The 15,094-nt window shown below is 39.7% G+C and overlaps 1 protein-coding gene across 2 annotated transcripts in view; it reads left to right on the forward strand.

Moving 5' to 3' along the window:
- The window catches only part of LOC140196737 (SWI/SNF-related matrix-associated actin-dependent regulator of chromatin subfamily A containing DEAD/H box 1-like), an 82,741-nt gene that overhangs the window by 48,654 nt on the left and 18,993 nt on the right, over window positions 1-15,094 (forward strand). For both annotated transcript variants that reach the window (XM_072256436.1, XM_072256438.1), the window contains exons 10-17: window positions 3,025-3,115; window positions 4,595-4,694; window positions 4,954-5,013; window positions 6,244-6,319; window positions 6,891-7,026; window positions 7,291-7,428; window positions 13,076-13,171; window positions 13,990-14,107. In XM_072256436.1, the coding sequence (XP_072112537.1) occupies window positions 3,025-3,115; window positions 4,595-4,694; window positions 4,954-5,013; window positions 6,244-6,319; window positions 6,891-7,026; window positions 7,291-7,428; window positions 13,076-13,171; window positions 13,990-14,107 (815 nt within the window). The remainder of the gene's footprint in view (window positions 1-3,024; window positions 3,116-4,594; window positions 4,695-4,953; window positions 5,014-6,243; window positions 6,320-6,890; window positions 7,027-7,290; window positions 7,429-13,075; window positions 13,172-13,989; window positions 14,108-15,094) is intronic.

Below are 15,094 nucleotides of genomic sequence, written 5' to 3' on the forward strand. Positions count from 1 at the left end.
AGATCCTCCACCAGCACTCACCACCATTCTGCCAATGCGGTTGCTTCTCAACTGCCAAATGACATAGTCCAGCAAAGCACTAGGTGACATTTTAAATACCTCTGCCATGGTCCCTGCAATTTCTGCACTAGCTTCCTACAAGGTCCTAAAGAACATTTTGTCAAGCCCTGAGGACTTATTCACCCTACTTTGCCTCAAAGAAACAAGCACTTTGTAATCCAGATATGGTCCATGAACTCACTACTGTTTTGCCTCAGATCCCTAGACTCTGTCCATCTCCCATCTCTTTTGGCTCGAATAGATGACCACACTGTTCTTCAAGTGGACCAATCAAGGGTAGAAGCCCTTAGAATTCTCCTTCACTTTGTCTGCCAGAGCAACCTCATGCCTCCTTTTTGTCTTTGTGATTTCCCTCCTAAGTGCTCTCTTGCATTTCTTATACTTCTCAAGCGCCACCTTTGTTTCTTGCTGTCTATGTCGACTATGCATCTCCCTTTTCTTCTTAACCAAGGCTTCAATATACCTCGAAGCCTTGCTTCATTAAACCTATTAGCCTTGCTTTTTACCCTAACAGAATGTGCAAACTGTGTACTCGATATTTCATTTGTGAAGAGCTCCCAGTCACCAATTATCTTTTCCCAAAACAACCTATCTCAATCCAGACCTGCCAGATCTTTTCTGATTCTATCAAAATTAGCTTTTTTTCAATTCAGAATCTAAACCTGAAAACCAGTCCTATCCTTCATAATTATTTTGAAACTAATGGAATTGCAATCACTGGATCCAAAGTGTTCCCCTTCATACACTAATGTCACCTGCCCTATCTCATTCCCTAATACAGGTCGACCTTCACTAATCCAACTACCTGTAATCCAGTTCCTTTGATAATCTGCACTGATTTCAAATTTTCTACACAACTGTAATTTCAAAGTTTCCGGGCCACCGTACCAAACAAAAGAGTCGGTTGTTGGCTTCAGGAGGACACGGAACATCCACTCTCCACTGAACATCAACGACTCCTCCATAAAAATCATTAAGAGCACCAAATTTCTTGGTGTTCACCTGGCGGAGAATCTCGCCTGGTCCCTCAACACCAGCTCCATAGCAAAGAAAGCCCAGCAGTGTCTCTACTTTCTGCGAAGGCTGAGAAAAGTCCATCTCCCGCCTCCCATCCTCACCACATTCTACAGAGGTTGTATTGAGAGCATCCTGAACAGCTGCATCACTGCCTGGTTCGGAAATTGTACCATCTCGGGTCGCAAGAACCTGCAGCGGATAGTGAGGTCAGCTGAGAAGATCATCGGGGTCTCTCTTCCTGCCATTACAGACATTTACACCACATGCTGCATCCGTAAAGCAAACAGCACCCCTCATACAAACTCTTCTCCCTCCTGCCATCTGGCAAAAGGCACCAAAGTATTCGGGCTCTCATGACCAGACTATGTAACAGTTTCTTCCCCCAAGCCATCAGACTCCTCAATACCCAGAGCCTGGACTGACACCAACCTACTGCCCTCTACTGTGCGCATTGTCTTGTTTATTATTTATTGTAATGTCTGCACTGTTTTGTGCACTTTATGCAGTCCTGGGTAGGTCTGTAGTCTAGTGTAGTTTTGTGTTGTTTTACGTAGTTCAGTGTAGTTTTTGTATTGTTCATGTAGCACCATAGTCCTGAAAAATGTTGTCTCGTTTTTACTGTGTACTGTACCAGCAGTTATGGTCGAAATGACAATAAAAAATGACTTGACTTGACCAATCTGCTGCGCACTGTTTTGGTTACGCTAGATCTGTTCAAGTGTTGGCGCACTCTTGTAAGCGCAGACAGGCGATTCCTGCTTGTTTTCCTGTATTTATTAATATTATTTGCGTGCGGCGCGGCTGCCTGTCTCACCGTCCAGCGGCGGGGGAGCTGGCACGCACTGGGTTGGTCCGCCTGCCGGCAGTCACACACTGCCTTCCGGCATCGCCCGGCCAGTGCTCCGTTCTCTTCTGCCTACGACTTCAGATCAGACATGGTGACCCACTGAATTTAAATATATTACTAAGCAGAGGAAAAGAAACTAACGAGGATTCCCTCAGTAACTGCGAGTGCAATGTAGTCTTTGGGGTAACTGCAAGTCTGTGTCTTTGCTATCGCTTAGCTCATGCTTGAGTGCTGGTAGTGGGTGCGCTTTATTTTTTGCCGGTGGGGAGGGGGGATTGTTACTTGCTGCCACTTACACACGGGAGTGTGGGGAACTGCGGGAGGGGGAACTTAGGGGTTCTAACATTTAACTGATGTTCATTCTTTGGGGCACTCCTGTTTTCGTAGATGGTTGCAAACAAAAAGCATTTTAGGATGTATATTGTATAAATTTCTCTGACATTAAATGAACCTTTGAATCCTTTGATATTTTAAAGGTATGATGAGGCGGTTAGCTATTGCCCAGTGGTGCTGGATTATAGAAGATCGACCTGTAGGAGCTTGTTGGGACTTCTACGTATTGATTAAAGAAACTTTCCTAAATGCATTTGACAAACTATTCCATCTATTCCTTGTACAGTATGAGAGTCCGAGTCAATGTGTAGGAATTTAAAATTACTTAATATCACAATCTTTCTTTTCTTGCAACTATCAAGCTTTCTCTACAAACTTGTTCCTCTAAATCCCACTGACTCTTGGGAGATCTGTGATATAACATGGTGATCCCTTCCTTATTTCTTAGTTCCACCCTTACAGCTTCAGTAGACCAACCCTCTAGTCTGGGCTGTCTGAGCACTGCCATGACAAGTAATGCCTCCCCTCCCTCTTTAATACCGCTCCCCATCTAATATCTCCCCCTCTGTCATGTCTGAAAAAAAATGGAACCTCAGAACACTGAGCTGCCAGTCCTTCATACAAAAGAGATATTGGTTCCCAAAAAAACCTCACTGAAAAAGCTACAGAAAGCAAATGAAACACTTATTCAAAGTTTATGACATATGCAAGCAGTTAACTTTTGGAGTGTTCATACTTCGTGTTGATGTCTGTTTTCTTTTCTGTAGTTTGGAACTTAAACCATATCAAATAATCGGATTAAATTGGTTGGCTTTACTGAATAAACACCGGGTGAATGGAATATTAGCAGATGAAATGGTAAGTGCAATAATTTTTTTTGTGATGTTTCCCATTACATTTGATGACCCATGTTTGTTCATCCTCTGGCAAGGTGCTAATAATTCATTATTCTTTGCACATTTTATTTTCCTGTTCTTTAACTTGTCTTCTTGATTACGCTTATTTGGAAAAATTAATAAACCTCCATTTTTACATTAAAAGGGAAGTGTGCTGGCTAGATGTTTCTGTTTCCATTTCTGTGACTCAATTCCAAGCTTGTCATTTAGCAACTTGGATATGTCACCTTAACTCCCATTTGAGGGCTACTATTCAGGCTAAAAAGTGAATTGATAAACTGGATTGAAGTTTGTCCCTGTGGATGGTAAATGGGAACATGTAAGCCAAACCAAAGACTTGTCTCCATTTCCTTTATTGTTTTTTGGAACTAATATCTCGTTTTGCACAATCTTCTCTGTCTTACATAATTTCTGTGTAACTCGTATACTCTGTGTTCCTGTCTGAATATACTGTGTATGCCTGTGATGTTGCAGGCAAATTTTTCATTGTATCTGTACCTCCATACTTTGGTTCCATGTTCTAAAGGATTTTGTGTATTGTTGTAAGGTTTGTGTGCCTCTGATAGTTTGGAACTGGTGTGCTGTGATTGGATAGCTATAATCTTTTAGTATGCATTACTGTACAAAAGTCTTGGGCACAGATTTATGCCGAAAACTTTTGCATAGTACTGAAGTAATTTTATATATTGCACTGTACTACTGCTGCAAAACCCAAACGTCATGACCAATTCTGATATGGGTCAATTGTTTGGAATCAAATGATCTTTTCATGGTGTCTCAGGCATGCACCCCACTCCGGCACTTCTCTGCCACCTGTCCCACCTACCTCCTGTGCCACTCTACCCTCGCCATTCCCAATAACCCTTACTCCTTCCAGATTTACAAACTTGCTCTCTGTTCCACATTGACGAATACAGTACTGTGCAAAAGTTTTAGGCACCCTAGCTCTATATATGTGCCTAAAGATTTTTGCACAGTACTATATATTTCTGAATTATAGTCTTATAGCTCATTCAATGAGCTTACATTCAAATTAACTAATTTGGTGTGCAAATTGGATGTAATATTGCCTTACTAGTGAGGTAGAGAGAACACATGGCTTAAACGTGACAACCTTGCTTCATCCTAACTTGTGTTCTCAGTTTACAGATATACTATTATTACCCCTTCTTAGCTGATGTACAAAGATTGTAAAATAGTATTTTATTTTCAGAGGGTTAAAGGCAAAACATTTCTTTGATTCTTCTCTCTCTATTACTGTACTGTTTTAAATGCAAGTTGTGTTGTTTTTGGTTTTACCCAAAGGATATTTTGCATACAGTAAATATTGATGTGATAGATAAAAATGATCTGCATGCAAATTGGTCTTGGATCCCAATACTTCTCTTTGAACTGGTAGGTCCTTTATGTTTCAATAATGTACTGCCTTACTTCCATTCAGGGCTTGGGGAAAACTGTGCAAGCCATATCATTTCTTGCCTACCTTTTCCAAGAAGGAGATAAAGGACCGCATCTTATCATTGTACCAGCCTCTACCCTAGGTAACATTTTAAAACTTAGTGCCAATTTTAAAGGCTTTCTATCAATAATTTGCTAGTTTTTGTCTTTCTTTTAGAGCATGCAGTAGTTCTGGCTATCTTCCCAATGATTTATTCCTGAAATTATGAAGACATTGACAGATGTTTGTATCTAGTTAAGGAAATGTCTTTTAAACGAAGCATCAGCATGTATCAACTGAAGTAAGTAGGAATGATTCATTCATGTACTAAATATAAATGAACATTTTTACTTTTTCTTCAGATAATTGGATCCGAGAGCTTAAGCAATGGTGCCCTGATCTAAAGATTCTTCTATATTATGGTAAGGTTTGTGTGTCTCAAAGTTTGGAACTGATAGGATATAAATGTATAGCTATAATCCTTTAGTATATATTTTCTAAATATCAACAAATTTGGTACTGTAAATTTGATATAATAATATTGCCTTAACATTACTTAAAGTAAGCAGCAGTAGGTTTTCTGCATACTTTTTTTCCCCTGTTCAAGTGAGACATTAATAGTGGCATGTTTTGTATGCTTCAATACAAACTCTTTTACTGGTAACTTTTTGATTAGGCTCTATTTGGAATATTACATTTATTTCTGGTTATTACAGGAAATGTGTGAAGGCTTTGGTGAGAGTACAGAGGAGGCTCACCAAGATGCTGCCTGGTTTAGAGTATTAGGTATTGGGGGAAGTTAGATGGAGTTGGATTTTCTCTGGAGTATTGGAGGCTGAGAGGAGATCAGATAGAAGTTTATTAAAAAATTATTAGATACATAGGTCGGACAGATATTTCCCTGAGAATAAAATTGTCAAATACTAGAGAGCATAGCTTTAAGTTGTTAGAGGGAAAATTTGAAAGATGTGCAGAGCAATTTTTTTTACTTGTACATACCTGGAAGACTTAAAGAGGTGGTGGACGCAGTAGAGTTTAAGAAGCATTGAGGCAGACATAAGAACATGAAATGAATGACATGATATGGGTCATGTGTCGATTCATTGGGCATTATGGTCAGTATAGATATTATAGGCCAATGTCAGTTCCTGTCCTGTGCTATTCTGTGCTTTGTGTTTAAACTCTGGAGAATATAGGCCCTCTGCTCAGTATTTCATCCCAGAAGTGCCTAAGCTCGCTCTTCACAGCTCCCATCATCCCACTAATACCAAGAATCATTCTGATGAATCTCCATTGTGTGCCCTACTGCTGGCTTTATTTCTATGAATCTGAACTGATTAAGATATTGTGCAAAGATGATGCATCATTGGTGTTGTTTTATGTGTATATAGGCCAGACTGCAAGAAGCTACTATCCTGTCTTCAAAATGAGGACTTTGGTATATTTTACTTCCTTTTGCATTGACAATTGGAGCTTTAGTGTAATATCTTATCTGCAAACTGGACTAACTTGTAGTTCTTGTAACTTACAGAACATACAACACTAAATCACATGCTGCTCCTATGTCTTGTGGTCCAATTACAGCTTTAGCTTTTAATGTTCTTTGCTTATCCTAAAATTATTAATATAGATTTAATATTTTTGGTGTTTAGGATCTTTAGAAGAGCGGAGAGTTCTCAGATCTGACATCCTTCACAAATGTGTGGACTTCAATGTAATAGTAACTACGTAAGTTCTGTGATTCTTAATACACACGTGACAGACACTGGAAGAAACTAAATGTTGCATAAAGGGAAGATGGCCAAATTCTGGATGTGTTTGTTAAAACTTGTCTGTGTAGGCAGGTACAGAAATGCATAAAGGTGCCTGTTCTGTTGGAAAACTTAAGAATGCAAGAATAAATTTTGATGCTCTATGTTACTAGAGAGAGTACAGTCCATAATACCAGTTTCTTCGTGGCAAAGCCTTTGCATGATTGCTCTCTGTTGAGTTCTATCTCAATTAGATACTGGGGATTTGTGCTAATCAAAATTATCCCACTTTGATGTAATTTCTCTGTCCATTTCTCAAACATCTAAATATTACCTGATATCAGAAAATCTAATGTATTTCCATTCATGTGTGAGGCTCTAACTTAATATTGCTGTGCTGATTGTTAGTGAAGGGGGGAAATATAGACACTAACCCAGCAAAATGCTCTGTTTTAGAACAAGTTTTTTTTCATGCACATGTGCTGTGAATATATTTGCATCACTTCGTACATTAACTCAGTATATTTATTCATTCAATTAATCAACAGGTATAACTGTGCAATCAGTAATGCAGATGATCGTGGACTTTTTCGACGCTTGAAGCTCCATTATGCGGTTTTTGATGAAGGACACATGCTGAAGAATATGAGTTCTATTCGCTACCAGCATCTCATGACATTCAATGTAAGTTATAAGTTATGTTACTGAAATGCCTTTTTAATGCACCGTCTTCTTTGCAAGTCCACTGTAATTCCAAATCAGCATTATTTATTACTGTGAGTTTTATTGGTGACAGTTTTGTGCTCCTTGGTACTACTTCAAATAATTGTGTTCCACTTTTCTTCTCTTTTTTTTGTTAACATTTTTTCCAAGAAATTGTATAAAGACCCTCTTGGATGAGGATGTTGATCTGCTTCAATGTGAAATTCTGGTTTGTATTTTTAATAGGCTGAACATCGCTTGCTGCTGACTGGGACGCCACTGCAGAATAATCTTCTCGAATTAATGTCTCTCTTGAATTTTGTCATGCCGAACATGTTCAGCAGTAGTACTAGTGAAATCCGCAGGATGTTTTCATCTAAAACAGTAAGTTTGAGATGTTTTAAAGAACGTTTTGAGAAATTGGAGCACTAGTCCAACAATAGTGATGTCAGAATTTGAGTCAGTCTTGCTTTATGTTTAGACTAATAGAGAAAACATGCAGCTGTGCAGTTGCTTTGAAAATTAAAGAATAGATAGGCAGTTACTACAGGCTCTAAATTTAAGGAATCTTTGTTATTTGAAGTGTTCGAAGTCCCCAGATTTCCAGTAGTAGTTAAATGTGCTGACATCCAGTAAAGAATTATGAAGTCTTTGACCTAAAACCTTAACTCCATTTCTCTTCTCACTGACATGGCCTGACCTGCTCAGTAATTCTAGTATTTTATGTTTTTATTAAAAAGAATTTCAGACAGTGGACTAAATGCCTTCTGTACTGTTAAACTCAGCGTTAAGATTTCAAATTAATTGCTCCTGTGCAAGGCAAGTTGTTTTAAAATGAGCCTGTGTATAAGCCTGCAGTGGAAATGAATATACTCCTGGTTCTGTCTTGAGTCTATTTTTCTCAAACTACTTTTCAAATATGTCTGCATATCCAGCTTGGTCATGACCAGAGATCTTTCGGCAATTAAAAGAAAAGCTGCAAAATCATACTGAAGGCACGCCTTGATAAAATTGACATAATAGGCTAGAAAGAGCAAGCTACTAATTATATCAGTGAAGCCAAAACTTCCTGGAGGACAGGATTCATTTTCACTGAGCTAGAGCCACCTTTTGATACTGAAAATAACAGACTTAGGAAGGAAATAAATCAAATAAAATGGTCGTTCTCTGGCATGGAAACATCTATAATTTCTGCAGGAAGATCTCTTGGTCGAGATTGGAATTGGAATCAGTTTGTTTCCACCGTGATAGAGGTCATCCTTGACACAAAGGGTTGTACTCAGCTGCTGAGCTTGTCATTCCTAATGTGATGCTATCGTGTGTAACTTTCCAATTAACAATTTATCATCTCTTAATATTCTTTGATACAAGTTGGAAATGGCTATGTTAAAGAACTAATAGGTGGGTCAGCCGTCTTCTGGAGGGACAAATCAGAAGAAGTCTACCTTTTCTCAGAGTTAATAAATGTCCTTGATGAACACGCCACAGCAGCGCCTGAAAGGTGTTTGATATCATCTAAGCAAGGCACCACAAAACTAGCCATATCACTTGCCCTAATCCATTGTGTTATCTCCATCAACCTGGAATCAAAACAGCAGCATCAAGCCACATGCAGAAAAGTCACTGTGCTATTTACAGCTTATGAGCTGCCTTCAACTCTGAACAAGCAGAACCTAGCCAGTTTGAGAATAATCAAGAGATCAAGGAATTAATTAACTCTGCGTAAGGTGTTACTGGGTTTTGACAGTCTCTCTTCAAGCGAAAGGAAACTGCATTACAAGTGACTGAAGACAGCAACCCAGGCCCTAAAGAATAGGTGTGTGTGGAGAGGACACGGGAGGCTCAGCAGCTCTGATAGAAAGTGCCATCCACAAGGCCCCACCCCACAGAACCAGAGTGTGATTCAGCCTTGGCTTGGCTCTTGATGCGGACCTGTACCAGGTCAGCCTTGCCAGAAATCATCAAAGCCATAATCCCAATTCTGTAACAAGACATGGGGCTTCTCATAACAGGTTTTAGGACTTCAACAGGAATGCTGTCTGTTCCCAGTTACTCAGCTACAACTTCATCACCTAGTTAATGAAAAGGAAGTTATTCTTGTACTGAGGGACAATTCAATCACAATTCACAGTTGACAGTCCACATTAGCCCATCTATTCCAAGCTTTGAATCAGAATCAGGTTTAATATCACCGGCACATGTCGTAAAATTTGTTAACTTACTGGCAACAGTACAATGCAATACATGATAATGTAGAAAAATGAGTAAATCAGCTGCAGTGAATATATATGTGTATTAATTAGTTAAATTAAAAATAGTACAATAACAGATTTTTTTTTAATGAGGTAGTGTGCATGGGTTCAATGTTCATTTAGGAATTGGATGGCAGAGGGGAAGATGGTGTTCCTGAATCACTGAGTATGTGCCTTCAGGCTTCTGTAGCTCCTTCCTGACAGTAACAATGAGAAGGGGACATGTCCTGGGTGATGGGGGGTCCTTAATAATGGAGCCTGTCTTTCTGAGGTATTGCTCCTTGAAGCTATCTTGGATACTATGGAGACTAGTACCCAAGGTGTTGCTGACTAATTTTACAACTTTCTTAGCTGCTTTCAATCCTGTGCAGGAGCCCCCCCCCCCCCCCAACCCAACAGACAATGATGCAGTGTGTCAAAATGCTCTCCACGGAAATTTTTGAGTGCTTTAGGTGACAAACCAAATCTCCTCACACTCCTAATGAAATATAGCTACTGTCTTGCCTTCTTTATAACTGCATCGATATGTTGGGATCAGGTTAGATCCTGAGAGATCTTGACACTAAGGAACTTGAAGTTGCTCACTCTCTCCACTTCTGATCCCTTTATGAGAATTGTTTCGTGTTCCCTCGTCTTACCCTTCCTGAAGTCCACGATCAGCTCTTTGGTCTTACTGACATTGAGCGAAAGGTTGTTGCTGCGACACCACTCCACTAGGTGATATCTTGCTCCTATACACCCTCTTGTCTCCATCCGAGATTCTGCCAACCATAGGTGTATCATCAGCTGAGTTATAGATGGCACTTGAACTATGCCTGGCCACACGGTCATGGGTATAGAGAGAGTAGAACAGCAGGCTAAGCACATGTTCCTGCGGTGTGCCAGTGTTGATCGTCCGCAAGGAAGAGGTTGTACAGATTGTGATCTTCCGGTTAGGGAGTCAAGGATCCAATTGCATAGGGAGGTACAGATGCCCAGGTTCTGCAGCTTATCGATCAGGACTGTGGGTATGTTGTTGTTAAATGCTGAGCTATAGTCAGTGAGCAGCATCTTGACGTAGGTGTTTGTATTATCTAGGTGATCTAAGGTCATGCAAAGAGCCATTGAGATTGCATCTGCCATAGACCTATTGTGATGATAGGCAAATTGCAGTGGGTCCTGGTCATTGCTGAAGCAGGAGTTGATTTTAGCCAAGACCAACCTCTCAAAGCATTTCATCACCGTAGGTGTGAGTGCTGCTGGACAATTGTCAAAAAGGCAGCTCACACTATTCTTTTTGGGCATTGGTATAATTGTTGCCCTTCTGAAGCAGGTGCGAACTTCCGACCGTTGAAAACGTCCTTGAGTACTCCCGCCAGCTGGTTGGCACAAGTTTTCAGAGCCTTACCAGGTACTCCATCAGGGCCTGCAGTCTTGCGAGGGTTCAGTCTCCTGAAAAATAGCCTTGCATCACTGCTGGGATAGAGATTACAAGGTCACAAGGTACAACAGGGATATTCACAGCTGATATTCTGCCTTTCAAAATGGGCATAGAGGCATTGAGCTCATCTGGTAGCCACTCATGCTATTGGGATTCACTTTGTAGAAAATAATATCCTGCAAACCCTGCCAGAGTTGACTTGCTTCTGATGTCAGCTCCTACCTTGCTCTCTATTGTTTCTTCGCACCTGAAATGGCCCTTCGCAAGTCATACCTGTTTTTTTTGTACAGACCTGGGTCACCAGACTTAAATGCCACTGATCTAGCCCTCAGCAGAAGACAAACCTCCTGGTTCATCTATGGCTTTTGGTTTAGGAATGTACAACAAGTTTTTATAGGCACACACTCTTCCATGCTGGTTTTTGTGGTTGGTACAACTGTGGCATGCACATCCAGATTCGAAGATGAATCCCTGAATACAGTCCAATCCACCGATTCAAAGCAGTTGTGTAAATCCTTCTGTGTTTCCCTTGAGCATACCTTCTTGGTCCTCACTACTGGTGCTGCAGTCTTCAATCTCTGTTTGTATTCAGGAAGTAGAAGTACAACCGGATGATCAGACTTTCTGAGGTGTGGGTTTGGAATGGCATGTTAAGCACTCTTAGTGGTGTAACAGTGGAAGACTGAGGAAAAAGATTCAAAGGTGCGATCAGAGCCTCTTTAGGAAATAGTAAACAGACTATAGAAGCTTGAGGAGGGAATTTGACTTTCGCATTCCCTCCACAGCTCTTCATCCCTCTAGAATTAAGAAATTGAGTAAAACTGGTAATCCAGCACCCTTGCGACTTTGGTACTAGACTGTTGAATATTATTTCTGTTAGTATCCCACATAATTTAATACACTTCTGAGAAAAGATGTTTCATAGAAACAAAATTTTCTAGTGAAATCAGCACTGTGACTCTCAGGTGATGAAATTGCTCATAATCTCTTTTTTCTATGGTATATCTTGTATCATAAAGCTGTGGCCCCTGTTTCAGAACTCCTAAGTACTGGAAGTATCCTTTAGTTCAGTTAGAAATTTCTTCAGGCTTCGAGAAAATTCCGTAACATTCTTCTAATTGAAATGAATATAGGCCTAATGGATCCAGTACTTCCCTAAACGTCAGTTCCACATTCAGGGTTCATTCTGTTAAACATTTTCTTGCTGCCTCCAAGGTAAGAACCTGTTTAGATGAGGAGACAAACTCCAGATAAGGTCTAATACAGTTCCACAAAACCACCTTGTTCCTCTGCTCAAATTCTCTTGCAAAAAGGTTAACGGTCCTTTTGCCTTCGTAACCGCTTGAGCATACTGTTTTTGTGACTGATATAAAAGGGCTACCAGATATCATTGCATCTTTCATTTTCCTAATCTATCATTCAAATCATTTTGGGTCTTTCTATTTTGATAAGCAAAGTGGATAACTTTGAATTTAGCAATGTCATACTGCATCTTTGAAGCATTTCATATATTCACTCAAGTTATCCAAATCAAATCATACTGGGGCTTCTCAGTATCCTCCTGTCAACTTGTGAGTCTTGGTTAAGTATTTGCATCTCTGAACTTCATGATTCTGTAGTCAAACCTGTAGCATCGACCTGGTGTCTCCATTCCAGCCACTAACCTGTATTTTAGATCTTGATCACTATTTTTGTGTTAATTGGTATAACTTAATACCAAGTGTTACCCTGTGTTTAGAAATAGCTAAACTTTTTGTTTAAGTTATTGCTGCAAGATAATGCAGATTTGCCTGTTGTGGCCTAATTTCTTTATTAGCAAACACAAAATACTCTGCAGATGCTGGCATCAAAGCAACACGCTGGAGGAACTCAGCAGGTCGGGCAGCATCCGTGGAAACGAACAGTCAACGTTTTGGTCCTGACGAAGGGTCTTGACCCGAAACATTGACTGTTCGTTTCCACAGATGCTGCCCGAACTGCTGAGTTCCTCCAGCGTGTTGTGCGTGTTTATTTATTAGCAAGTGTATACAGTTGACTTTTTTGATTTACACTTTGGTAAATATCTGAGTAGCACATCATGTAAGAGAAAATTGGATGAGTACCTGGATGGGGAGGGGTATGGAGGCTATGGTCTTAAGTGTTGGTCAATGGGACTCGGCAGAATAATATTTTGGCATGGATTAGATTGGTCAAAGGACTGGTTTCTATGCTGTAGTGCTCTATGACTATCTACGTGAATTTTCTTTGAAATTATGGTTTCCATGTGTTTTTCTGGCTTTATTCAAGAGCAAATTTACTTGATTAGCATTAAATCTTGCATATTCACCAGTCTGTGACTTGATACTTTCATGTACTCTAGAAAATCTTGGAGCAACAAAGCACTTTTGAGAAAGGGAGGATTGTTCATGCTAAGAAAATCATGAAGCCGTTTATCTTGAGGAGAGTAAAGAGTGAGGTAAGCCGCTCTACCTGTAATCTCTGTAAACTTTCAGGTTCTGACTTGTGAAACATTTAAGAGTCATTTTAGTTCTCACTTAATGTTATGCAGAATGTCAGAACATAATGTCCAGATCTCTGTCAATGGGAATATGCAAATTCAATCACCAATGCTCAATCATCAATGACTCAGTATTATGTTTGCAATTAGCAGAAACATGCATCTGTAATAAGGCTTATCATTGATGACAGCATAGTTCTGTTGTAATCTAGTCTATGAGCAACTTCCTATTGACCAGTTCAGATAAAAGGATCTGACCTAAAATGTCAACTGTTCATTTTCCCCTCCCTGACCTACTGAGTTCCTCCAGCATGTTTTGTATTTATCCTATTGGGACTTCAATTTTTGTGTCTTCCCTGTTTGAATTTTATGATTCAGCTAGTAGGGTAAGCCTGATACGCTACCTTTTGTTCAAGATCTTGGTGTCAGTAACAGCATCAATAAAAATTAATGAGGATAATAATGTAAGCATGCATTTTTATAGACATTTGGTAGGTAGCCAGACAACCATCTTGATCATAAATTTAACAAAAATGACACTGGTAATTCACAGGTTCATGTTTATTGTGATAGGCAGAGATATGTACACAGTGTATAAATGCTATGGAAGTTAGCTTTTCGTTGTAAAAGTGCTGAAATCCTTTTGATATTGTGGTGTTTTAGTTGTTGTGCAAGCTACTAAATTTGAAATTAGCCAGTGTATCTTTTTTTTTAAAACTCTGATTATTTATTTAAATTGTTTTTAATTACCTGCAATCTGTTGTCCATAATTTTAGGTCTTGCAGCAACTGCCACCAAAACAAGATCGTATAGAGATGTGTGCAATGTCACATCAACAAGAGCAGGCGTATACTGCCCTCTATAAGAAGTTAAAGAAATCTATCAGCAGTAATGGTATGTTTCGTGCCTGTAATGGTATCTAGTGTGCCTTTTTTCAATTTCATTTTGTATTTATCTTGAGCAGTTTTTATAGATCTAAAATCCTTTAAAATATTTGTTCCTCCTTTGTTAGATTGAGACCACAATTTGAATCAATCACTACTTTAACTACATTTATAGATGCACCATAGAAAGCATTCTATCTGATGCATAATTGCTCGGTATAGCAGCTACTCTGCACATGACCACAAGATACTGCAGAAAATTATGGACACAGCTCAGTGCATCACAGGAACCAGTCTTCCCTCTGTGGATGCTGTCGCTGCCTCAGTAAAGCAGCCAACGTAATCAAAGACTCCATCCAACCTGAATGGTCTCTGTTCTCCCCTCTCCCATTAGGCAAAAGCCTGAAAACACATACCACCAGGCTCAAGGACAGTTTCAATCCCACTGTTAAAAGACCTCTTATACCATACGATAGGCTCTTGGCCTCAAAATCTACCTCTTGCACTTTGTTGTTTTTCTACATTGCGCTCTTTCTGAGCTTATACACTTTATTCTGCATTGTTCTTGTTTTACTTTACTTTAGCTCAGTGCACTAACTTGATCTGTGTAAATGGTATCGAAGGCAAGCTTTTCACTGTATCTTGGTACGTGAAAAAATAATAAACAACTGTCAAGACCAATGTAGGGCAATATGATAGCATAGCTGATAGATCTGCTGCCTGGCAACTCCAGTGAACTGTATATGATCCTAACTTCTTGAGCTGTCTGTGTGAAACTCCAAGATCTCCCTATTATCATATGCTAAGTTCCTCCAAGTGCATCACTTTCCTCCCATAGTCCAGAGGCATGAAGTTTGAAAAGTTAATTGGCTACTGTAATTTACCGCTATTGTGCAGATGAGTGGTAGAATCTGAAAGCAGTTGGTGGGAATGTGGTGAGAAAAAAATCCAAATTGGTGTTAATAGGTGTTTCACACAGACTCCTGGTTGAAAGATC

The sequence above is a fragment of the Mobula birostris genome, chromosome 4 (assembly GCF_030028105.1).
Source record: "Mobula birostris isolate sMobBir1 chromosome 4, sMobBir1.hap1, whole genome shotgun sequence".
Classification (NCBI taxonomy): domain Eukaryota; kingdom Metazoa; phylum Chordata; class Chondrichthyes; order Myliobatiformes; family Myliobatidae; genus Mobula; species Mobula birostris.